Source organism: Fibroporia radiculosa, assembly GCF_000313525.1.
Source record: "Fibroporia radiculosa TFFH 294 genomic supercontigs, scaffold6557, whole genome shotgun sequence".
NCBI classification, from domain to species: domain Eukaryota; kingdom Fungi; phylum Basidiomycota; class Agaricomycetes; order Polyporales; family Fibroporiaceae; genus Fibroporia; species Fibroporia radiculosa.
In genome coordinates this window covers 165,871-188,892 of record NW_012133438.1, presented here as the reverse complement: position 1 = coordinate 188,892, position 23,022 = coordinate 165,871, and the positions used below count along the sequence as shown (strand labels likewise).

The window sequence follows — 23,022 nt, the reverse complement described above, 5'->3', positions numbered from 1 at the left end:
GTATTGCCTGATGTAAAAGTAAGAAATTGTCATGTATCAGTTGGATTGGTCATGTAGCAATCTCCTGCAGCTTGAGCGCATTGATAGATTTGTATTGGTCATTCCTTCGCATTCCGCGAATCCAAAGTGAACGATGTGGTTCCCGCTAACCATATGTAAACGTCGTGATTGTGTTGCCTCGAGAAGTTGACACACACACACAGCACGAGAACAGTGATGGTAAATCATTAGTAGACATTAAAATACCCTGGTCATCTAGGATGTGTTCGGGACTAGCTTATCGTCTCTTAGCTCTGACGATAGCTTCCTGTTCCTCCTTTTTCTCCTTCCACCATTGCTTCGCGTACGCGACAGAGTCCATGATGGAGGCAGGCTTGACGCCGTGCTTAGCCTCAACGACAGGAATGCCCAGCGCTCTCCTGATTACCGGCTGTCGCAAGAGCAGCGTCTGGATTGAGATTCCGACTACGCTGCTGACGACGTAGACCATGACGCCCTTCCGCGAACTGATTAGAATAAGTAACTGAAATCGAGCGAATGACATACGGATGGTAGGTTCCACATCAGCGGGACACTGACAACTGACAGCACTCGAAACAAGTTGATCATGTGCGCCATGTGCGGAGCTGCAGTCATGTCTTTCAAGCCAAGCTTCAAACGAAGTATAATAAGTGCGGGGAGTACAGTAACAGACCGATCACTTACGGAGAGCTGAACGTTCATCATGACGGCGGACGCAATAGGCAATATGCACGTCGGATCTGCGACTGTCAGATCTGGCAAGAACGAGATCCCGCTATAATGGAGCTGCTCTAGCGGCAAGTCACAGAGTTTTTTAACGCCGAAAAACATGCCTAGCGTGACGGGCAGCTGGACGAACGGCAGCAGCGCCATACTGGCCATGCTCACGCCGGCCTTGTCGTAGATCATACGCTGCTTCATCGCTACACTCTGCAACGTGAGCATGTCCTTATTCGCCTGTGCGGCTTGCATCTGCACCCGAAGTGCATTGACCTCGTCCTGGTACGGCGCCAGCGCGGCAGTAGATCGCATTGACCGCACAGTGAACGGGAATAGCACGACACGCGAAATGAGGGTTGCGCTGATGATCGTCCAGAACCACGGCATGCCAGTGGACACTTGAAGGAGTTCCATGCCCCATCTGCAGAGTCCGGCAGGCGTCCAGCTGGCGAGGCCGAGGGCAGCGAGGTCACCGTACTGGAGCGGAGAGGGGATTGGAGGCGCAGCGGAGAGATCAGGGAGGGTGATTTCAGGAGGAACAGCGGGTACCTCTGCACCCACAACAGATGGTGCATTTTCGAGAGCCTCGGTAGATACTGGCGCAGAAGCTAGGTCCGCCGAGGACTGCTCAGGCAAAGGTGTCTGTCCCGACAGCTTCTGAGATGCATCTGGCACGGAAGGTGCTTTCGAAGACGACCACCAGAAATTACGGTAATGCCGAGGAATACCGTAGAGCTCTTTCGGGATAGGCGATGGTCGCGCATACTACACGCGTGCATTTGTGTCAGCCTCATACTACGTGTAATTTTGGATACTGTACCTGCATAGAGGCCATTGAGAAGAGTCGCGCCTGAGAAGAGCATAGTACATGCCTCGATAAGCTGCTTGCTGGGTATGAGAAGCTGTAATGCGGATAATGTTGACTAGAATCTCACCTGGGGGAAATATGCCCCACCCTCATCACCCGATACATGCCTATGACCGCTAAAAATATCCCCTAGAATGACAGATTGGCAGAGGAAAACAAGCGATCTGCACACACAGTGTGACGGAGAGGTACCAGTGAGACTCAGCGCTAGGCAGCGCGCGTAGAACTCGGGAACGCACGTGACAGACGCGTCGGAGATCGAGCCATACGGGGCTGCAGCGATCTGCTCTTCAATCTCAACTTATTGCATCCATCTTGCTCCTGAGATTCAGTTCTTACCATCTACACGCCTGTCGCGATGATAATGCATAAAGAAACAGGACAGTCATTAATTATGGGAGTGGAAACTCTTGTGGCACGTGCTAGCGTCCTAATTTACGCCGGGCACTACCGAACAAATACACCTGTCCGCTATGAACTTTGCGTGACTTTACCCTAAGGCATGTTGCTGTACTTGCTCTCCTTCTAACGCGTAACTTCACGGGCGGCTGCACGTCCTCAGTCTCATAATTCTGTCGCAAGATACAGGTCGCAATGATAAGCAGAACATTATTCCCGCAAAATCATCATCACCAGCACTACTACAGGTATGTTTTTTTTGTTGCTTTGTGTTGTGAATATATACAAATATCTCGACAGAGGACATCGCGCAGACACCTTTATTCCAAACGACGTGAATGAACTCGGTGTGTGGGCTGAATATACACGCAATCTTTACTGACCTCCCGTTACTACGCACTGGCAGTCGAAATACGGGCAAGGCAAAGGACGTTCAACGGTGCTTATGAACGCAGCGCTCTGTCAAACTTGGGATATGCTGTTGCCATTCTACGGCTATTTGACAAACGCTTTACACAAAGTGAGTAGATATGAACATTCAAGATACTTGAGATTATAATGGGTCGTCCAGTCAGTATCGCCTACACCCTCTTAGCGGGGCTGCTTTACATCCTGGCCTACTTCCGACAACGTCGCTCGCGCCATGACTTCGCTGACCAATATCGATACGAGACGTATATACACGCGATCCCAACAGTGGGTCAGACAGGAAAGACCAACTTCGGTCGACCGTTCATTACAGCAGGGTGGATAGTCATGGCTGTTTCTGTTGCTGTTGCCCTCGTCGAGATCGGGTTGTTGTGGCTTATATTGACTATCGAGCTTTCGCCAGATTCAGATTTCTACTAGATCTATCCCGGTGGGTGTGATTCCATACACTAGACATGTGTTCACTGATACTCATTCACAAGAAAAGCATCTCGATCACTTTACGAAATAAGCACGATACCTACGACCCCATTTACGACACTCGATCTGTTCCAGCCCATGCCGAATCTTCAAAAGGATACTGAATTGCTTTGGAGCAGTAGGATCTGATATGTTCGAATCAGCTGCGATACTATATCTCATGGTTTGGCATAGAATGAATATACGTACGTAATGGGAGAGGCTGCTGCTATATCTATGGATACCTTCGCATCACATATGTACGTAGAATCGCTCTGCTGCTCTAAATTCACTTAATATAACGTTTTTAGAGCCTACATGCAGCCATTCGATTCCCCACAACAAAGCTAAAGTACTTCGTAAAGTCTCACAAGGTTAACTCATGTGATAAGTGCATGTCGCCTGTCCCTATCAGCTAAACTCACAATTGACAGCCGGATACGCGTGTGGCTTGCTGAAGTACACACGTTATTGGGTAGAGACACAGTTCTCTTTGGTGTGAAATTACAAACGCGCCAAAAACGGTGTGGCCATTATACTACCGTTGTCAAATAAATAACGCCTTTACAACTTCTCTAGATATCCAGCTTTGTATGCGCAATTCCCAACTTGCTGATTTCCCGCTTGGTATACTCATAGAACGCGTAGTGGTCAGCTGGCTCCACAAGCAGTCCAAGTTTATTGTAAGGCCTTTCACTGTGAGTAGGCCTCTTTCTCAATAGGCGGAACTCCACAAGAGTCTTGCTCAAAATGGTATACGTCAACTTGAGTCCAGGACATGCATTACGAACGCTGGTTCAGCTGGTTTGACGATACGACAGCAACTCGATTAATACGTCTGAACACCCGGTCGCTATAACCATGAACGTCATATCGTAAATGTTCAATGGATTCAGGATCAGATTCGTTAGTTTTGGTGTGCACGTTGGGTTGGGTGCATGCGCTTAAGTTTGGCCGGTTCGGCGCGGCATCGGCCCGGATTGGGTCCGGATAAAGCTCTTGGGTTGACTGACTCGGACCTGCCTCGCCGAGAGACGGGACAAGTGCAACCTGGCTTGGGACGACCGAACGAATGTAGCCTTGCACACTCTTTCCCCCTTTCACGAAAATATTCGATACCAAGGCTACTATACGCCCTCCATCTAAAGTCTATCTTCACGAAAGGTTATCAAGTCGCAGGATGATCAGCCGAGCTTCACTTTCGCAGAATCACCACCACCACTACTACAGGTATTTCACTTGCTATCTTGTGACTTGAATAATTGGGCTATATCATTTTGATAGAGGACACCGCGCAAACTCGTTTATACCAGACGATGTGAATGAAATCGGTGTGTGCGCAGAATATGCACAGAGTGATTGCTGACCTCCTATTACAATACAGTCGAAATACGAGCAAGGCAGAGGACGTTTGACGGTGCATATGGACGCAGTGCTCTAGGAAACCTGGGGTATGCTCTTACCATTTTACGGCTATTCGACAAACGCTTCTCTCGAAGTGAGTATCTGTAATTATTTAGGATAGTCCCGACATTATAACCTGTTATTCAGTTGGTATCGTCTACACCGTCCTGGCGGGGCTGCTCTACATCCTGGCGTATTTCAGACAGCGCCATTCCCGTCATGACTTCGCTGATCAACATCGATATGAGACGTCTATGCGCACAATTCCAACAGCAGGTCAAACAGGGAAGACCAATTTCGGTCGACCGTTCATCACGGCGGGATGGATAGTCATGGCTGTTTCCATTATCGTCGCCCTCGTCGAGATTGGATTGTTGGTATTAATATTGACGATTGAACTTTCACTGGGTTCAGATTAAATCCACTTTGGTGAGCGTAGTTCCGTGCGCTGTGCATGTGTCCGCGTATATTCTTAAAAAGGAAACACAGTTTCGCGAGCAGCCCACGACATAATTCAAGATATTCGATCTGCACTCAATCACATCGGATCTCCAAATGAACGACAGACTGGAGTTGATATGTCAGAATGCATCTGCTATACCTCATAATTTGCGTAGAACGGATATCACGTACGTAATGCGGGAGGACTGGCTTTTTGCCTACATGGGTACCTTCGGCGCCATGTAAGAATGTATGTTTACCTTGTTCGTCTACTAGTAACTTCACTTGATCTGATGTGTAACCGTTTGGTGGAGTATAGATACAGTAATGTATTCTACAACGAAACTATAGCATTCCGCAGTGTCTCACGAGGTGATCAACGTATTTCGCATGTGCCCATCGCCCACAGTTTAGTTGGTAGTCAGACGCGCAGGGGCTGATGACCCTCTTGTGAAATCAACACTAATCCCCGTGACATAGTGGAATTTGACTCTGTGCTCCGAAATTCCAGTGCTACTGTATAGTGGTCAGTTGTTTTCTCTCAGTCATCACCACTTGCGCGTAACGCCTGGTGAGCTAATCATTGTCACAAGACTCTTCCGAATTCCCATTTCTATTGTACTATTTCAGATATATTCCCTGAATAACTGGCCTGAGTGCCGCTGTTCATGCTCTAGGCTACCCGTTTGGTCCAGGCAACTCACTCAAGGCATATATGGGATACTAATCCCACTAGGTAAGCGTAGAGGTCGGGTTCTGGTGTTCATAGATCAATCTAGGCTCATAGCTGCGCCTTTCTTGTAGCATGCAAGCCAAAATGATACCGAGCTTCGGATAACAGACTTTGTCCGGTCGGTATCATCAGGATTGTTCCAGCATCACCGCGCCTTTACTCGGATACTCTGGGTCATAGGATTACAACTTTGCTGACGCATCGTAGACACGAGCCGTGGGAGCGCGCCTCCCACAGTCGATTAGGGTGAAATAACAATTGTGATTTGACCTTAGGGCGAGTAGCTGGTAAGTCCTCCTGGGATTTTTGCCTTCGTCGTAAGAGGGGTCACTTCGCTCACCTTGGCTTCAAGGATCGGGCTGCTAGCGCTGACTTTTTCGACATCCTGATGGTGATGGCGTGTGTCCGTAGATTTATTAATTGGGCATAGCTTCGTGACATTCTTCGAAGAGAAGTGTGATGGCCAAATGCGTCATGATGTGCTGTCTGATCCCACACAGTGCGACCTTCACCCAGCCTTGTATGTATACTCGGCGAGACATATCGTGGGCGGACATGAAGAGCCCAATAGGGACGGATTACTCCACCAAGAGTGCAAGTGGGACCACATATTTTACTCCTTGGTGACTATCTCGCACAGGTGTGTAAAAGCCACTTTCTTAGCAATTGTGCCGAGTCTGATGTCAGTTCTCGGCATAGCTCGCTCGGTGCAGCTATATTGCTACGCGCTGTGGCCGGTGACTTCGAAGCTTGGCTCTCTATCACGAGCTGGTCATGGGGTGAATCCATCACGGAGCTCTCAATCGGTCTATTGCGGGGCCGTCTCTTTCGAGTATGGGCCTGGACGGGAGGTGAGGTTCATTGGTGGGCGGTCAACAACTGCGGTTGATCTAGAGCTCGATCTAACCCCAACGCATGTACTGAATGGGCCTCAAGACATGGTTTGCGAAACGATTAAGCCCTCTATGGCTCCAATCGAGCCCTCAAGCACCCCTTTCTATACTCCTACAGCGCCCGTTCTTCGTCGATTCTCCCGAGGGAGAAGTATATGGGCGGCCCTCCGCTATCTGTACAGGAAGAACAGCTGACACATCGAATCCAATGTTCTTATATATAAAGAGACGATAAAAGCACCAGGCAGGTCACTCATCTCCTCTATCAAAAATGACTGCCAACATTTCATCCAGAGTCTGTGTTATAGGCGCGGGGGCAGCTGGTCTGATTACCGCCCACACTCTCGTTCAAGATGGATACAGCAACGTTGAGGTCCTCACTCGAGATGCCACGCCTGGTGGAGTGTGGTGCGCCTCGAGGACGTACCCGGGTTTGCACATAAACAAGTGAGTACGCATTTCCGATCTACATACTGTTTGATTTAAGTTGTTGTCAGTGTCCACGGAGAATATAGATTCTCTCCTATGCCAATGCCTTTGCCTCGATACGGAGGGGGCGCGCTCTCTGGCGACGACATGTGTGCGTACATGGAGAACTTTGCCGCTCGCTTCCTGGGGGATAAGATCAGATACTGCACGGAGATATTGAAAGTACACCATGCCACCGCTCCCGACTCAGGCCACCCCGCGGCCCGTAAATGGCTTGTGTATGTGCAAGACACGAATAGCGGCATACGAGAGACACTCGAATACGACAAAGTTGTCCTCTGTTCGGGGGTAAGGTGAACCCTTGATATGTATTTCGTGCAACGCCATGCTCAACTAGGTTTGTAGGGGTGCAGTGAGCCTCGAGTCCCCCCATCGCTATCGGAGAAAGCCGCGGATGCTCGAGGCTTCAATGGTCCCGTCGTTCACTCTGCCGACTTCTGCGAACGACTGGACGAAATTCTGAACGCGGTAAAGCCGGTCTCAGAATATGCTGATGCTTCAGTGGTTGTTATCGGCGGCGGTAAATCGGCTCAGGAGTGCGCTTCTTTACCGACGTGTATGTTATTTAATGAGCTGACTTGTGATCGTTAAGTCTCTCTGGAATCCTAGCACGACATGGAAGAAGAGTATCAATGGTGTTCGCAGTAGCTGACATCCCGCTCACAGCGCCGTTCAGGCTCCCTGCTTGCATTCGTAGGAGCAGGTGTGATATGAATTGCACCGGATTCTAACAGTTTATTGATTGCATCCACAGATTGTTATCTGTTTTTGCCCCGCACGTTGAACTACGTACAAGACTAGAGTAGAGTCTCTCTAGTTTGCATGATACCGCACGTACTAATTGTTTTTACAGACGATTTTTACATACCACATGGATCGGAAACAAGATTGTTCACGGAGTGTGGGACTTCTTGACTTGGTTGTCAGTGCGTGTCTTGATTCGATTGTCGTTGGTGAGTTTGGTACCAACGTTGTTGGTCGTATACAGTTCAGGACATTGGGTGTTCCCTCTGATTCGCCCCTGCGCCGCACACCTGGCTTGTTATGGGCGATTCACGTCAACAACCTCGGAGTGCATTCAGACTTCCATGCAGAGATCAACAAGGGCATGATCGATCTCATCTCGCCGGTCCATGCCGAGTGCTTCGCCGACGATCGCCAAGGCATTATTCTAACTGATGGACGATTTGTGAAGGCAGATGCGGTTGTGCTCGCGACTGGTTACGGCTCGTCATGGGACAAACTTTTCGATGGTGCGTATAAGCATTATTCTTCCCTTTTGTCATAGGAGATACCGATGGCCGCTTGATTGCCATGAAGAAGAAACAATGGAGGAATTGGGGTTTTCCAAGGAGCCCGATACTTACGAGAATGATCGGGAGTGGAAATACATGTCCCTCGCTAACCCTCCGGCCATTCGCCCCGGTGAGCAGAGGTCGTATCCAATGTACCGAGGACTTGTCCCTGCGAAGAGCATACTCAATAGAGATATAGCTATGAGTGGTACTGTCGTAAGAGCTCTTGGTCGTCGTATTGCATTTCGCTGTCAGCTGACATTGGTTCCATTCAGTTCACCACAAATAACGGCTATTCATACGAAGTAGCCTCCCATTGGATTGCATCTTATCTACGTGGGGATAAGTTTCTCAAACTGCCAGACACTCCAGAGGCGGCGCTAGCTTGGTCGAGGGATAACGCAGCATGGTTGCGCAAGCGTCATCCACACGCACTCTTGTCTGCTAACGCAAGCTTCAGTGGTGATTTTGCATTTTGGTGGTGAGAGTCATCAATATTCCGTCACTTCCGTCACATGGCTGATCGAATGAACATGTCTATCAAGCTGGCCACAGTTGATGGATACACTCCTGGATGATATGAGTCTTCCGAGCATGCGAAGCGGCGGGAACGTATTCACTTGGCCGTTCAAGGTCATTGATCTGAAAGAGATAGAAGATTTAGGAAGGGAGCGGGCTGTCCTGAGGGAGAGCTTGTAAGAAGTTTTCGACCCATCCTCTGCATTTGCGTATACGAACTTTAGCATGTAGATATGTGACAAAATTGTATGATAGGTATCATAAGTCATCGTACAGATTTGGAAAGACAGGTCCGAGATTTACATGACGCGACGGACATGAGTAAAGAGTGAATATCAGGCTTAACGTCATAAACTGTAGGCTCTCCGGAACCTACTGGTGCGCTGTGCTGAACGCGTGTATAGGTTCAACAGTTTCGTTTCAAGCTCGAACGTATACATATCTCCTTGCGTCCCGAAACGCGGTCACGTGTGCGCGTCGCCCGATGGCCCATGGGGTAATTGCCGTAGTGCTGATAGCGACATTCATCCCTGTCCTTTCCGATTTCCGAATTCCTGCTCCTCATGTTTCTCGTGCCCATGATGTTTTTTCGCCCTCTACGTCTCTTATCCCACAGTCCTTGTTGTCCGTTCCAAGCTGAAACATGTCCGATTCAAAATTTCAGCGAGACGAGAAAGTACTTATTCGTGAGCAAAGTAGTTTGATTAGCACGGATAGCGAAAAGCCTCGGCGATTGTACAGGTATGCATGCAGCGTGCGATGGATGCGCAAATTGCTGATAAGCCGTTCAGAGGACATCGATCTAGCTCCTTCTACATAGAGGACGACAAAGAGATACGTATGTGGAATGTCTCAATACCGCGATTCAGACAGGCCCAGCGTACTGAGACATTCGCTTTTCAGTCGAGATTCGTGCCAGACAGCGCACATTTGATGGGGCTTTCGCCAGGGGCGCGATGTCCGACCTGGGCTATGGCCTGATGATACTGCGTCTTTTTGACAAACAATTCTCTCCAAGTGAGCGCATTTTTCTTTGCTACTATGATGGTATACCGACATCACCTCTGTAGTTGGAATGGTGTACACCATCCTATCCGTACTCCTCACCATGGTATCCTTCATACGACATCGCCAATCGCGTCATGACTTCGCAGATTGCTATCAGAACCAGACATGGAAGCACGCTATGCCCACAGTTGGCCAAGAGGGCACGCGGGTGTTTGGCAGGCCATTTACAACCGGCGCATGGACGGTCAATGCGGTGGCTGTCATTGTCGCCTCTGTTGAGATTGCGACTTTTGTGTTCATAATGCAAATGGATCTAGCCGACTTGCCCACCGAGGAAGGCATCGTTAGTAAGTGATATATACTGATTGTAGTGACGCTGCAAGCAACTAATGAGTCTTCAAGCAATGGCATAGCAGCATCGAATCTTACTCGCACATTGAGAGAACCAAAGTAATATTGAACTGTAAAATTGTAAAATTTTCAGATAGTTCCTACTTCTCGAGGTTCCTACCTCTTCCTCTTGACCTCGTAAATATACTTCAAAAAACTGTCATGATCAGTGTCACGGCCTTTAGCTATTGGAGGCTTCCTCCAATCATAGCAAGCGCGAGTACCATCCTTTCGACTGTGATATTCAATTCAAGTCCGCCATGAATAGTACCAGAACAGATGCAAGCCTAATAATATACGATAACACTCAACAATCAGCATCTCTAGCTCATAAAACTCTGTCGCGGTTTTGGCCTTCGCTGTCCCGCCGCAGCATAGGACTACCCAATCCTCGTTCTGTGCGACTCTGATCTATGATGCCTGGCGTCAGCGCCCGCGCCTCGTCGATTATGCCGTTCGCCACACGCGTCACCGCAGTGGTCAAATCGACCTCAACGCCATCGTCCCCCTCGTCGTCCGACTCCGCAGGCGTGCCGATCCTGCTCCCATTCGTCGTGCTCATCCCCGACGTCCGCCGTGCCTTCCGGGCATGGAACGTCCGACTTGCAGTCGCGTTCGAAAAGAGCGGGAGCAAATACCGCTCGTCAAGTTGCTGGAACCACTTGCTCTCATCGCTCCCAGCCCCGTTCGATGGTCCTGGGCCTCCAAGCGACCCGTCGCGCGACTTGCGGCGTCCACCGGGGTAGGGCATCTCGGTGATCGCTGCAGTCGCAAGGGGGAGCACTTCGCCGTCATCATCGAACGAGTCAGACGATGCGGCAGAGAAGATGGTATTATTACGGATCGGGCCTGAATTCTGTACTTGGTGGTTGTACATACGCGGGCTGTCGCTGCGTGGGAAGTTTGCCTGCTGTGATGCGAAGACACTTGGCTCTTCTTCCAGGTATTGGTTCCATCGCGCACTGCGCCTATTGTACCACCCGGATCGCGCTGTAGGCATATCTTCTTCGTCGCTGCTACTTGCCTCGTCATCCTCTACTCCAGTGCGAATGCCGAGCACTTCGAGCATCCGGGCCGTGGTGCCGCCAAATACAACGACAGTCAGGACAACTACCACAAGTACTGTTGTTCTGAGCGTTTGTGCGTTCTCTCCCTTGAATCCTGCTGCAAGCGCAACACCAACTGCACCCCGGAGGCCGGCCCAGAAGAGCATCATCTGATACGAGTGTGGAAGCTCCTCCTGGCGCTGGCCGCGCGCATGCCGGTGGAACAGGTTGATTGCCTCTGAGAGCGGGAAGACAGCTGCATAACGAGTGAATACGACCGCAACGGTGGTAATGGTAATGAACAGAGGCTTGAAGTAGCTGGTGATTTTCGCTGACGAAGGAGGACTAGTAAACAGCGATAGCCCAAGGTAGATGAAGATGAAGTTCTCCGATAGCTGCGCAAGGGTGGAGAAGATGTATTTAGTTGCGCGCTGCGTACGGCGTGACATGGTGTGGTATGCATAGTGTTTCAGTGTGATGCCGCAGAAGAGGAGAGACACGATGCCCGACATGGACAGACCGTTGGAGAAGAAGTAGCACGTGTATGCGGAGAGGGCGACAAGGCATGACTCAATCGATGGATAGAGCATTAGTGACGAGTGCTTCAAGATGAGCGACATTCCAAGCCCGAAGATGACGCCGAGCGCCATAGAGACGCTGAATGACAGCAAGAAAATCCCAATGCCGTGGAATAATGAGGACACGTAAATTTCCGACCCATGGAATTGGGTCAACGTCCTGACGAATCGCGGTAATGATTGAACAAAATAGTATATCAGAGAAAGAACATAGTACGTACTCGTACATGACGATACTGACTGCATCGTTCAACAGACTCTCACCGAAGATTACGGTGTATAGCTTGGGGTCGACCTTGTACTGATTGAATATCGCCAGAATCGTTACGGGATCTGTCGCAGATAATGTGGACCCGAATATGAGGCACTCTATTAATGTCACATCCAGTGACTCTAAACCCAGGAATGAGTAAATGTAAACTAGCACCCTGCGCTGCATGTGGTGAGCGCCCATATGTGACAGGAGAGTCGCGTTGAGTGAACGTACCCTACGCCAACCGCGGATATGAAGGTCCCGAGGAATGCAAAGGTCAAGATGGACCCGAAGTTCCGAAAGAAGTTCTCCTGAAGGGAAATGAGACCCCGCTACTTGTACACTACACCAGGAATGTCTACTGACCTGCTTGAGTTCATAGCCTGAATTTAGAATGATGGGTGGCAGCAGGAGATTGAAGAAGAGAGTATGTCTAAATGTCTAAGGTGATACAATCAGTATCAGTAATGAGATGTATGAGGGAAGATTGGAAGCAAAGAATATCAATTCCATGACAGATGCTGTATGAGGTATTCATACAAAGGTCAGATCGCCAGCCAACATAGGAACCTTCATACCAAGGCACTCTGAAAATGAATTGGCCCATTGACACTAGTCCTCATGGGAATTTTGAGAGAGAAAGACAAGATGTGAGATAAGACGCATGGACGAATACCAACTCCCAGTCAGGTGCGCGACCCAACACTAAGCGAGAGATGGCATCGAGTTAAGGCATAGCCGCCAAGATAAAAAGGATCATGCCAAATGAACGGGACGGACAACGTAAATTAGACATTAATTGAATTGAGAGTAGCGAAGAGCTCTTTCTGCAGAAGCGTCCCCTGTCGCGTGCACTAGCCCTGAGCGGCTGGGCACAGCGGAATGCTGAATTCTGTCCTGCAGCAAGATGCAGGAGCAAATCCAGAGTGCGCAGGAATCACCCTATGCATGACCCATATCTACTGCCATCTAAGTGGAGGAAGCAGAAATGGGATCGAGTCGGAGATCTCAAGTGTGGCAGTAAGGCTCTCGCGTGGCCTTCTTGCACGTTACACTTGTTGCGTGACCGAGTATCGAAGGCATACTAATACAAGACATTCGTGAATTGAACGGACGCTCGTGGAACTCACCAGCATCTCTCGTATCATCGTCCCTGGAGCAAGCCGTACCACCAATCCCACAATCATGCCGCCTATGATAGCGACCAAAGTCTCATGGATTGCACGTATGCGCTTGATTTGAAGATAATACGATGTAAAGAGCGACAAGACAAGGAGACCGCACACAAGGAAGAGGGACCATGACGAGTAGTACTCTTCCTCCTCTGGTATTGGCGTCGACGTGGGCGAAGGTATGGGGAGGGTCGGTGTTGCAGTGAAGCTTGAAGACATTACTGGGAATTAGTGAGACCTAGGGTAACCGAGCTCAGGTGCAGCGAAGACCGCAGACAAATGCTCGGGAATTGAGTGTGAGCTGAGCACTGCCGAGGATGAGGAGAGACACTTGTCCCGCCCTACGCAGCTACTTTCAGTCTAAAGCACGTTCGTGGGAACATATCTACTTTTGGAAATCATTGATGATCCCACCGACACGTCTGACTCTGGGATGATCGTCGGACTCGGACTAGCCTCTAGTGAGCATTCTCTAGAAGATGGCACTCAGTCACTCTGCTTCGTTCTCTCAACAATGAATTGACGAGGGTGTCGAACTTTACCTTGTAGCATGTTCTCTCCCATATTTGAAATCTTTCTGCACTGCTTATGGAGCAGGTCGAACACTGGTAATATTGATGCACTTCGGAACTTCTGAAGGCGGTTCATGGAAATAACAAAGCTTTAACCAGGTTTTTACCGAGGCTGGACCAAGTATGTGGTGATTCAAGATTTAAGTGTGATGAATGTAATACGACTGATGCCGCATAGTGTTGAACTTGCACCAAAACACTAGGACTAGGTCGCGGCACACATCTGTTACTCTTCAGCTGGAAGCTATTCGAGCGACATAGCACGAAACTCGACCCCTTGCTGGGTTTACGCCAACACCAAACATCAGACTGTTACGGCGCCTGATTGTACCAAAGTTCGGAAGTTGGCGTCTTGATTCCAAACATACGGGACTCATCGCGCAGCGCACTAGCGACACTCATGTTTTCTGAAAAATAAATGCTGTAAAGTTGCGACACTCTCAGGATCGAGTATATCACTTGTTGAAGGTATCGGTCCAATTTCGTCGATGTGTTGCGATGACACTTGGTTGCGACTGGTTGCGACAACATGTCGACGAAAGAGCAACACACAAAATCAGGCACAGTAATCTTCAGCGCTGAATATTGAGCGTTTACAATTAACAATGACCCTCGCCCTCTCGTCTTAGAGTTATGTCATGCTCTGGTGTCTGCAATCTGCGATCTAGACATGCCAAGTCCTCGTTGTATTCTGGATGGTAAGCTTTGACAGCCTGGGACAAGGCTCATACGAGTCATGATCATATGCCTTCGGTACCGCTAATTTGACCATGCTACTTAAGAGGCAGGAACTCACTTTCCCCACCAGCTTGAAGGCCGTATACTATTCCATAGCTCTGAGTATTGCCAGTCATGAAAATCTTCTGCCTGGGGCTCCTAGTCTTCCCACTCACCCATGGTGTGCTGGGAGCCTATAACCTGGTGCAAGAGTACTCGGGGCAGTCCTTTTTTGAGGGCTGGGATTTCTATGGTGCATATGATAACACGACTTTGGGTGCGGCATTCATAGGAAATGCTGTGATCCTGACGGCTAAATTCATGTGCTTTTGCAGGAGATGTTTTCTTTGTGACCGAGCAAACCGCAACCACTTTGCATCTTGCATACGTGAATTCCGCAGGAAATGCAATCATCAGGGTCGACAATACGACATCGGTCCCAAGCAATCAGAAGCGTAATTCCGTAAGTGCCTGTAATTCTGTATGATGTCCACAGGATCAATCGCCACACTTGTACAGGTCTATATTTCTACTGCGACGTATTTCCCAATAGGAAGTGTGTTCATAATTGATTTGTCCCACATCCCCTACGGATGCTCCGTGAGTATTTTTGTACTCCCCGAGCATCCGTCTTAACAATCACACAGGTGTGGCCAGCCTTCTGGACAAAAGGTGCAGATTGGCCGACCGATGGCGAGATCGACATCATCGAGACGGTCAATCTTGTGAACAACAATCAGTACGCGCTACACACCGGATATAACGGTTGCGTTGCAACGAATGTGGGCCAAACAGGTACACTAGCCAATGCCAATTGTACCTCCACGGCTACAAGCGATGTCGGCTGCACTTTCGTGAGTGCCTCTGCATCCACAATATGATTTTTCAGGACATCTCACTTATCTCGTTGATGCTTTGGACAGCAAGAAACCCAGGCAAATAGTGTGGGCTCAGGGTTCAATTCAGCTGGTGGTGGCGTGTATGCAACTCAATTTGATGTATCCGGCGTTTAGTACGTACACGTGATCGTGAGGACCATTCATCGCTGACCTCCGGCGTCCAATTAGTATCTGGTTTTGGAGTGTACGTCGTGTCCCTCCGGACCTAGGCAACGGGACTTACGGCCATCTTCCAGCGCGCAAACATTCCTTCCTCCATTTCCTCAAGCACGACCTCAGTGAACACGTCCTCGTGGGGAAGTCCGTCTGCCGCCTTCCCTGCAACCGATTCCTGTGATATCAGCAAGTTTGTTGCACCGCAACAACTTGTGCTCGATATCACACTCTGTGGGAGCTGGTAGGAGATCCCACAATGTCTTTATAAGGTCTTGATTTCATGTCATGTCATCAAGGGCTGGCTTGGCTTCTGTGTATCAGGAGACGTGCCCCGTGAATGGAACCGCCGGTCTCAATACCTGTGTAAGCCCCATGTCAAGGAATCAGCCTATCCACACAAATCTAAAGGATATATAGTACGATAATAACGTTATCGATAACGGCACCCCCGCGTACGCAGAGGCTTACTTCGAGATATCCTACGTCAAGGTATTCTCACTGAACGAGACTTCGACCAGCACTTCGTCGAGCACCTCATCGTCAGGCAGTGCCTCCACGTTGAGTAGTACCTCCACGTCGGGCAGTCCGACATCGAGCTCTTCAGCGAGCACCACTTCCACGACAAAAGCCTCCGGCGCGATTCCCATCGTCCAGCTGAGGAGCACCGCTGCCGGTGTTTTCGCAGCCATGCTGACCCTGTCGTTGATTTTCTAAAGATGGGAAGGCCTACGTTCGGACAACCTTGACCGGCGTTCCGATCCGTAAGGTTTATAGACATGTTTCTCGTGAATCGCTTGGTTCTTTCTTGGATATATGGGTATATCCTGGGTAATAATAGTTATGCTGCAGGCTTGGTTTTACCCTTCAGTTGTATTGCAGTATTTCAGGAAATCATATATGCACTGGTGACTAATGTATGCAGGATGCGCGTTGCTTAGTCCAAGCTCTTAGTATCAGTGTCAAACTGCTTCTGCCACAGCTAAGCGATTTCATAGCTGCCCGAAATTCCCAATCTGCATTAGATCGTCCCCGCCTATGAAATATATCAATGACATGTGGCAATCGGCGGCATCGTGTTTTGTGGACATTCAAAAGTAAGGGCATATGTCCTGCCATTACACAAATTCAAGCAAGCTGTATAAGCCGAGCAAGTCAATCTTCAGCATCACTTTGCCCCAGATGCGGAGGGACGTAGTCCACAAATAATTATGTAGATCTACATACATATATCATCCTGGAATGTCCGTAGATTCAGATCGCACATTCTAAAGCAATGAGTTTCATATATCCGGCGTTTCGTGAGAGATTTCTAGCAGTGTGAATCACAATAGGCTCGCCCATGGAGCTCGACGCCCATTGGATTGAGCGAATGAAAGGCAAGTGTATCAATGTAAACGTCATAGTGGGATCCGCCCTTGTGCTATTGAACGGCCTTGCACAAGTTGTAACCACATACAGCCTTAAGTTGCTTCCTCGTCATCACGCCTCCATCAGCTTGCACTATGCTCAGAAAAAATGACACTCATTCTGGGGTCTTTTCCTTCTGGATGTATGACCGTGAGAATGAATATCAGAGCTTGACCGCTCGTTAAAAGAGAATTCAAATAATGGAGAAGTACATTGCGTACTAAACAGTAATCGTAGATCCACGAACAAAATTCAACAGCAATATACATACACCGAAGGAAGCAACGCGTACAGAAAGATAACAAACAACATGGAAAACAAATAGATGATCTGCAACACAAAGCATCTCAGCAGCAGCATGATCGTGCATAGCCATGATCAATCAACGCACCACATATATCATGATATAAATTAAGTTAAGGATGCGTCCTTGAGGTTCTGGCGGAGAACGGAGTCCAAGACTAGGTTCACAGTAGGTCAACAAGAGGTTTACGGAAATGAGCAGCATAGTCAAAACAAGAAACACATAGCACGGTGAGCAAAATCGCGAAGACAACGTGCAAAAACAGTACAAGTGTCTGTAGCATCGTAAAATAACACTTAGCAGAAGGGAAAGAGATATGAGAGGGTTCTATGATACAAGATGTGATGCCAAGTAAATCAAGATGGATGAATGGATGAAACATGGCAGATACAGTTCGTGTGGTCTCGCAGCGAACTCCAACGCCGGCCCAATCCAGAGGTAGTCAACATTGCAAAGAAGCCTATATCAGGTCTACTGAGCGAAGATGACCCTGCAATATGCCTTCTTCCACTAAAGAGATGGAAATCAACATTATATGCAGGGGTCGGAATATTGGAAACGTGATCATAATATTGGAAGCGCACTTACCGACTCCCAGAGTCGCAGCAGTTGCTGTCGTATCCTGGAAGTGGATAAGTCAGTTCAATCCCCCGTTATCTTACCGAAGTCAAACTCACGATGACAGACGTCATATGCACCCGGAAAGTTCTGGATTCCGGCGAATGGCGCCTCATGATTTCTTTAAAATGTGATGAAAAGTCTATCAAATAGCCACAGTCAACCTCGCCATAGAAGGCGGAACCGTCCGACTCACATTTACTCGCAGTCACAGCATCATTCGAACGGTCTCCGTAACTCCGAACATGATCCTTCACAAATATCCCGCTCTTGAGTTTCTGATCCAACAGGTCGCACTTGTTCAGGAACAGGATGATCTGCGTCTTCGCGAGGAGTTTCGATGAACAGACGAGTCTCCAGAGCATATAGCTGTCCTCCAATCGGTTCACCTTGCGATCTTCCGCGAGCCGCTCGTCGAAGCAACTGATTGGGGCTAGGAAGATGATTGCGTCGCAGTCGTCAAAGTAGGGAAACCATGCCGCGCGCTAGGGTCGAAAGGTAAATCGACCAGTTCAAGACTAAGCACACTCGATGCATTACCTGTGTCCGTGAGCCCCCCACATCGTACAATATCCAGTCTGATCCTGTTGCAGGTCCTATATTGATTCGTCAAAGCAACAGAGCTAGATCATGACGGCCGTTACCTGTTTCAAACTTGATTGGGTATTCCTGGACACCAAGGGTACGCAGACGAGCCCGGACAATATCATCGTCAGAAGGTTGATAATTCCGCATAGCAATACGCTCAGCATCATTCAAGAAGCTATGGGATGAGGTCAGCATTGTGGCAAATCTGTAAAACATGTACTCACAAGCCTGACATCGCTTCCATCCTTATCCGCCGTTTCCGGAGCATCTGCTGTACGGTTGCGTCATCCCATATTGCACGCATGTCGTCTGCGCAGCCAGCAATGATCTCCGTGGCCTCGTGGACTTTGTTCTCCTTAAAATGCTTTACGGCTGCCTGCTGCGACTTGTTATTCAGCTTCCAGGTATGGTTGGCGCGGATAAAAGCCTCCTTTGGCCGTGATTTGGATGCTGGGGGAGATAGTGCTTGGGGATCACCGGGTAGCGCGAAGAAAACTTCTTCATTGGAGGATGTGCCAATGATCTGCTCAAGGTCCCGCTGAACTCCTCGAAGAGGTCCAAGGCGAAGCTTGAGTAGCGCATGTTTGTCAGTAAATCGTAGTGGTGCATTTGATGGGGAGCCAGGCAGAGGGGAGTCATCATCGCTTTCATCCGAATCGACACTGCCCTGCAAAAGGATACTGGGATTGGACATCTCCTCAGATAGTAGATCGAGGATCATGTTAACATTGCGTGTGATGTTGAGCTGAATGACGATCCGCCATGACTCGCGCTCTTCCGCCCATGACTTTGGAGAATATGTTAACTGGAAATCTGCACAGGATGCGATCAGACCAGCTGATGGATCACAGAGGCGTGCTTACTCTTGAGCGTCGTCGACTTGCCTGCCAGAGAATACCATATTGAGTGGCACAGTATCGCATGTATCGACAAATATGCACTCACCACTCTCACTTTGGCCGAGCAGCAGCACTTTGACTGGCTTCTTCTTCTTCAGCGCCGCCCTCTCGGCCTTCAGCTGCTCGTCTATCTTCTCACTGACGCTGCGGGCTTCGGCCTCAGCCTTCAACCTCGCTTCCTTCTCCTCAGGTGTCTCGTTCGGTGGGGGAGCGATGGCAAGTGTGAGGGGGTCATCGTCTGTGGAATGTCCCATGGTGGTGGTGGACAAGAGGAGAGGTGGTCGAGCCAATCAAGCGCTTTCTGCCATGGACAGGTGGTTGTTGTATATAATGCTTCAAGTCTGGTCACCCGCTGTCGCCTTGAAACCAACAGATCTCGCGTTTTTTGCAACCGGCCCTAGTACGTTGCTGACATAACGTATGACAAGGAGATCAGCAAGGAGGGAACGCGGCGGAAGCGACTGGCCACACCGTGCCTGATGGAAGCGCCCGATTGCCTTTTGCGATAATATCGGATTTCTATAGCGAATTATTCGCCGCGTGGGAGTTCATAATAGTTGAACCCCTACCCAGATCAATGATATTTCACAATAGGAATGCTATTATCTACATGAAGGCTTGTATGCCCAGGAAACCTCGCTGTATGTGGGAACCCAGCATATAAATCATCTATCGTTCCATGCTGGGGCTGATGTTGTGGTCCGAAGTCGCCGAGATGGTCTTGGTACGGTAGAATAGCATGTGGCCGGAGCGCTGTTGCTCAATACACTGCAAACACTTTGGGTTGCCTCTTGAGACGAGCTTGAAGACAACGTGAGTATTAAAATATAGACGGAAAACAACAGTTTGTACCATATATCAAGAGACTGGCCCCTGCAATCTGCATAGAGCCAGAATAGCACGCGACTGCGTGCCAGTTCCCGCCTGTCGCCTCGAAAATCGCACCGCTGAGGGGCGCTCCAGCCGAATTTCCTTTGGGTACACCGTCAGGGGGCAATTAGAGAATGAGTAGTTCTGAGTGCCAGTACATACCGGGGAGGTTGAAAAAGAGCAAGAGGGCGGACAACCCGGTTAGCCGGTTCGCGCCGTACACTTGAGCGGCCACGGTCGGCGACAACGAAACAAAAACAAAGCATCCGCAGAAACAGCCGTAAATGATCCCAAAGACTATCTAGTGATGTGAGAGAATCATCAGTAAGCTGGACTCTGCGAACACATAAAGCAACGGATCCAGGAATCCGTGATACGTACGATTCCGGCATAGGTGGTAACGAGTTCCAAATGACGAGCCGGGCGAGGCCCGATAAAATGATTGCAATGAACAGAGAGTTCACCGGGCCGATGCGATCTGCGATAAACCCAACCGAAGTGCGGCCAACGGCCATGGATAGATTGAGTAGAATTAATGGCAACGCTGAAAGCTGAAAAATGATCAACTTTGTCAGTAAGTTGGTCGCCATGGACTTGAGTGAGATATCAATCACGAAATCGCTCGCGCCCGGCATCCTCGCAATCACATCTATTGGCAGGAAGAAGATGGGTGTCAGATACCCGCTGTGGATGACCTGAGCTAGCGCCCCAACGAAGCCGAAGCAATAATCTCACAAAACAGTGAATAAGTAGCAGGATCCTAAACTCCAGAATACCGGGTCTTGAAAGAACGTCTTGTCGAACCAGGTGATGTCCGGTCGTCTCACCGATGGCCGCATCTCTTTGATCAGCAGGAGGGCCGTGGCGAAGCACACAGCGTCAATCGCGCTGTATATCATAAACGTTTTCTTGATACCGGGGGTTGATAACATCTTTAATAGTAGGAGCGATGCAACAGCGCCGCCTAAAATGGCTGAGCCAGTAGAGCAACTGAAGCAGAAAAAGCATGAACTTAAGGAGCATCCAGCAACAACGATGCCAGTAGCGAACGCGCGACATTTGTAAAACCACTGGGAAGGCAGTGCCACCTGTGTGGTCATTAATCGCTTGTTGGACGTCAATGGAAGTTAGCGAAAAGATACGGACCACTAGCGGAAACATGAGCGCCGCTGCAATGCCTTGGACCACACCCTAGAATTGAATCTAAATGAGTTGGGAGCCTTTGACGCACAAATCCAGAGCTCCTACCTGTATGACAAAAAATTGCCACAGCTCGGTGCAAAAAGCAGAACCTAGCATTCCAGAAATCCAAATCGCGGAACCAGTCGCCAGAAACAGCTAATTCCTGCGTATGACTACCATGATGATATGATCAGCTGTTACAAGGTGCCAACCTTGTAACCACTATCCAGTGGTATCAACATCTACTCATCTGAGCGAGAACTCAAACATAGAGACTCACTAACGATCTCCGAGCTTGCCAGTGACGTACTCGCTAGTGTCATGATCTGCGAACAGGCAATCAGCTATTGTAGAGTAAGCAGCGAACGACTCACCATGCCAGAAGTACTGCTCAACGTGGTGAGAACGGTGCTGGAGACATCAGGAAAAATGTTCTCCTGGTAGTAAGTCTGTATGACACCCCATGCCTACGAGGACATGAGTACAGGAGGAAACCAAACTGTATAACAGGGGACTGCTGTCCGCGATGCTCATGAGTCTTTCCATTCAACACGTGGAAACGACAATGCGACGTGGGGGAAGCGTTCAGTCAACAGCCTCGCTGTGTCGTGTACATATCAAGGACATACCCCCAGCCAAGAGTGGTTGATGCAAGCATCACACATCCGGTGATGACAAGCCATCCGCGTCAGCCATCTGGATATTCGTCCGGCGATGGGACGTTGCTTGAGGGCGAGGAGGGAGCAGACAAGAATCCCTCCTTGCCCTCTAGATTTCCCTGAACAGCACCGTCCAAGTCACCAGAAGAGAATTCGATCCGCGTCTTCTCTGATTTCGGGCTGTCCATGGCATATATCGAGGAGGCAGAGGAGACAAGGGCTGTCACGGAAGGAATAGGGCTTCCCTGCCGGGTTATCTGCAATTCGAATGGGATGTGGGGTATTTCATCGTGCCGGTGATAGGATTCCTAGCATCTGACAAAAGCAGATGAGGTCCAGAGCACTCCCTCACTTTTCATGTGAGTAAAACGAGGGCATGTCGATACACACATGATTTTGACGTCAACCATTGACTGCTTCGCCACACCTACAGTCATCGTAGACGACCCGCAATCAACCCAATGGAACGCACCCTCTCTTAGTCCTTTCCTCGAACTAAGGAACACGAGCTCGTCAGGTGTTGTGTAATCGGACCGGTCGCCAAGCCTCCTGACAAGGAAGTTTCAGCTATGCTCTGGGGACACTAAGCATTAAGTTTTCTCCTGAAATAGAGTGTTCTGAGCACACGTCATTGTGTAACGACAACATCTGGTATAAGAGCAGATATGGGGTAGTCACAATCCTTCTTCGCAGAGAGATCGTCGCGTTCAGAGTATCCCAAAGGGCTGGCCATGGCTTCGCGGAGATTACGGCGATTATAATTAGCTGATTTGATTTGATGACATGTCTCTGCGCGGTAATGTTTCAGAATTCCTAGCCGGTTTCACCATGTCACCTCGATTGATGTCACGGACTTACTTACCTGAGAGATTGGCCATGTGTTCCATCGCCATTTCTTGGACTTTTCTCGTCATATTTCGAGGAGCGTAGGCTGCTCATAGTATGGGAAACGTACGAACCAGACACAGCTTGAGATTGGCCTTCGGCTGTAAGTAACTGCGCAAATATAAAGTGGCATCATAGCACGCAGAATA

At 49.2% G+C, this 23,022-nt stretch overlaps 7 protein-coding genes across 7 annotated transcripts; 4 read left to right on the top strand and 3 right to left on the bottom strand.

Annotated features, from left to right (window-relative positions):
- Positions 1-277: 277 nt before the first annotated feature.
- FIBRA_06277 (uncharacterized protein) lies at positions 278-1,576 on the bottom strand (the record flags this gene model as incomplete). The annotated part of the gene is made up of 4 exons (XM_012328010.1): positions 278-496; positions 547-651; positions 706-1,506; positions 1,562-1,576. 4 exons carry the CDS (start codon positions 1,574-1,576, stop codon positions 278-280), a joined length of 1,140 nt encoding a protein of 379 aa, XP_012183400.1.
- Positions 1,577-2,203: 627 nt separating this feature from the next.
- FIBRA_06276 (uncharacterized protein) lies at positions 2,204-2,857 on the top strand (the record flags this gene model as incomplete). Its single annotated transcript, XM_012328009.1, has 4 exons — positions 2,204-2,256; positions 2,309-2,355; positions 2,415-2,528; positions 2,580-2,857. The coding sequence occupies 4 exons, from the start codon at positions 2,204-2,206 to the stop codon at positions 2,855-2,857; spliced, it is 492 nt and encodes a 163-aa protein (XP_012183399.1).
- Positions 2,858-6,892: 4,035 nt separating this feature from the next.
- FIBRA_06275 (uncharacterized protein) lies at positions 6,893-8,850 on the top strand (the record flags this gene model as incomplete). The annotated part of the gene is made up of 7 exons (XM_012328008.1): positions 6,893-7,144; positions 7,202-7,392; positions 7,466-7,493; positions 7,710-8,109; positions 8,177-8,367; positions 8,427-8,632; positions 8,697-8,850. The coding sequence occupies 7 exons, from the start codon at positions 6,893-6,895 to the stop codon at positions 8,848-8,850; spliced, it is 1,422 nt and encodes a 473-aa protein (XP_012183398.1).
- A 463-nt stretch (positions 8,851-9,313) lies between these two features.
- On the top strand, positions 9,314-10,033 carry FIBRA_06274 (uncharacterized protein; the record flags this gene model as incomplete). Its single annotated transcript, XM_012328007.1, has 4 exons — positions 9,314-9,411; positions 9,462-9,508; positions 9,574-9,687; positions 9,741-10,033. The coding sequence occupies 4 exons, from the start codon at positions 9,314-9,316 to the stop codon at positions 10,031-10,033; spliced, it is 552 nt and encodes a 183-aa protein (XP_012183397.1).
- Positions 10,034-10,396: 363 nt separating this feature from the next.
- FIBRA_06273 (uncharacterized protein) lies at positions 10,397-13,336 on the bottom strand (the record flags this gene model as incomplete). The annotated part of the gene is made up of 5 exons (XM_012328006.1): positions 10,397-11,852; positions 11,920-12,120; positions 12,180-12,256; positions 12,312-12,386; positions 13,076-13,336. The coding sequence occupies 5 exons, from the start codon at positions 13,334-13,336 to the stop codon at positions 10,397-10,399; spliced, it is 2,070 nt and encodes a 689-aa protein (XP_012183396.1).
- A 1,205-nt stretch (positions 13,337-14,541) lies between these two features.
- Positions 14,542-16,175, top strand: FIBRA_06272 (uncharacterized protein; the record flags this gene model as incomplete). The annotated part of the gene is made up of 9 exons (XM_012328005.1): positions 14,542-14,683; positions 14,742-14,869; positions 14,926-15,006; positions 15,054-15,260; positions 15,330-15,418; positions 15,474-15,489; positions 15,542-15,702; positions 15,758-15,824; positions 15,879-16,175. The coding sequence occupies 9 exons, from the start codon at positions 14,542-14,544 to the stop codon at positions 16,173-16,175; spliced, it is 1,188 nt and encodes a 395-aa protein (XP_012183395.1).
- Positions 16,176-17,632: 1,457 nt separating this feature from the next.
- On the bottom strand, positions 17,633-19,531 carry FIBRA_06271 (uncharacterized protein; the record flags this gene model as incomplete). Its single annotated transcript, XM_012328004.1, has 9 exons — positions 17,633-17,682; positions 17,761-17,794; positions 17,850-17,932; positions 17,987-18,275; positions 18,331-18,386; positions 18,435-18,553; positions 18,603-19,191; positions 19,242-19,262; positions 19,324-19,531. The coding sequence occupies 9 exons, from the start codon at positions 19,529-19,531 to the stop codon at positions 17,633-17,635; spliced, it is 1,449 nt and encodes a 482-aa protein (XP_012183394.1).
- Positions 19,532-23,022: the final 3,491 nt, after the last annotated feature.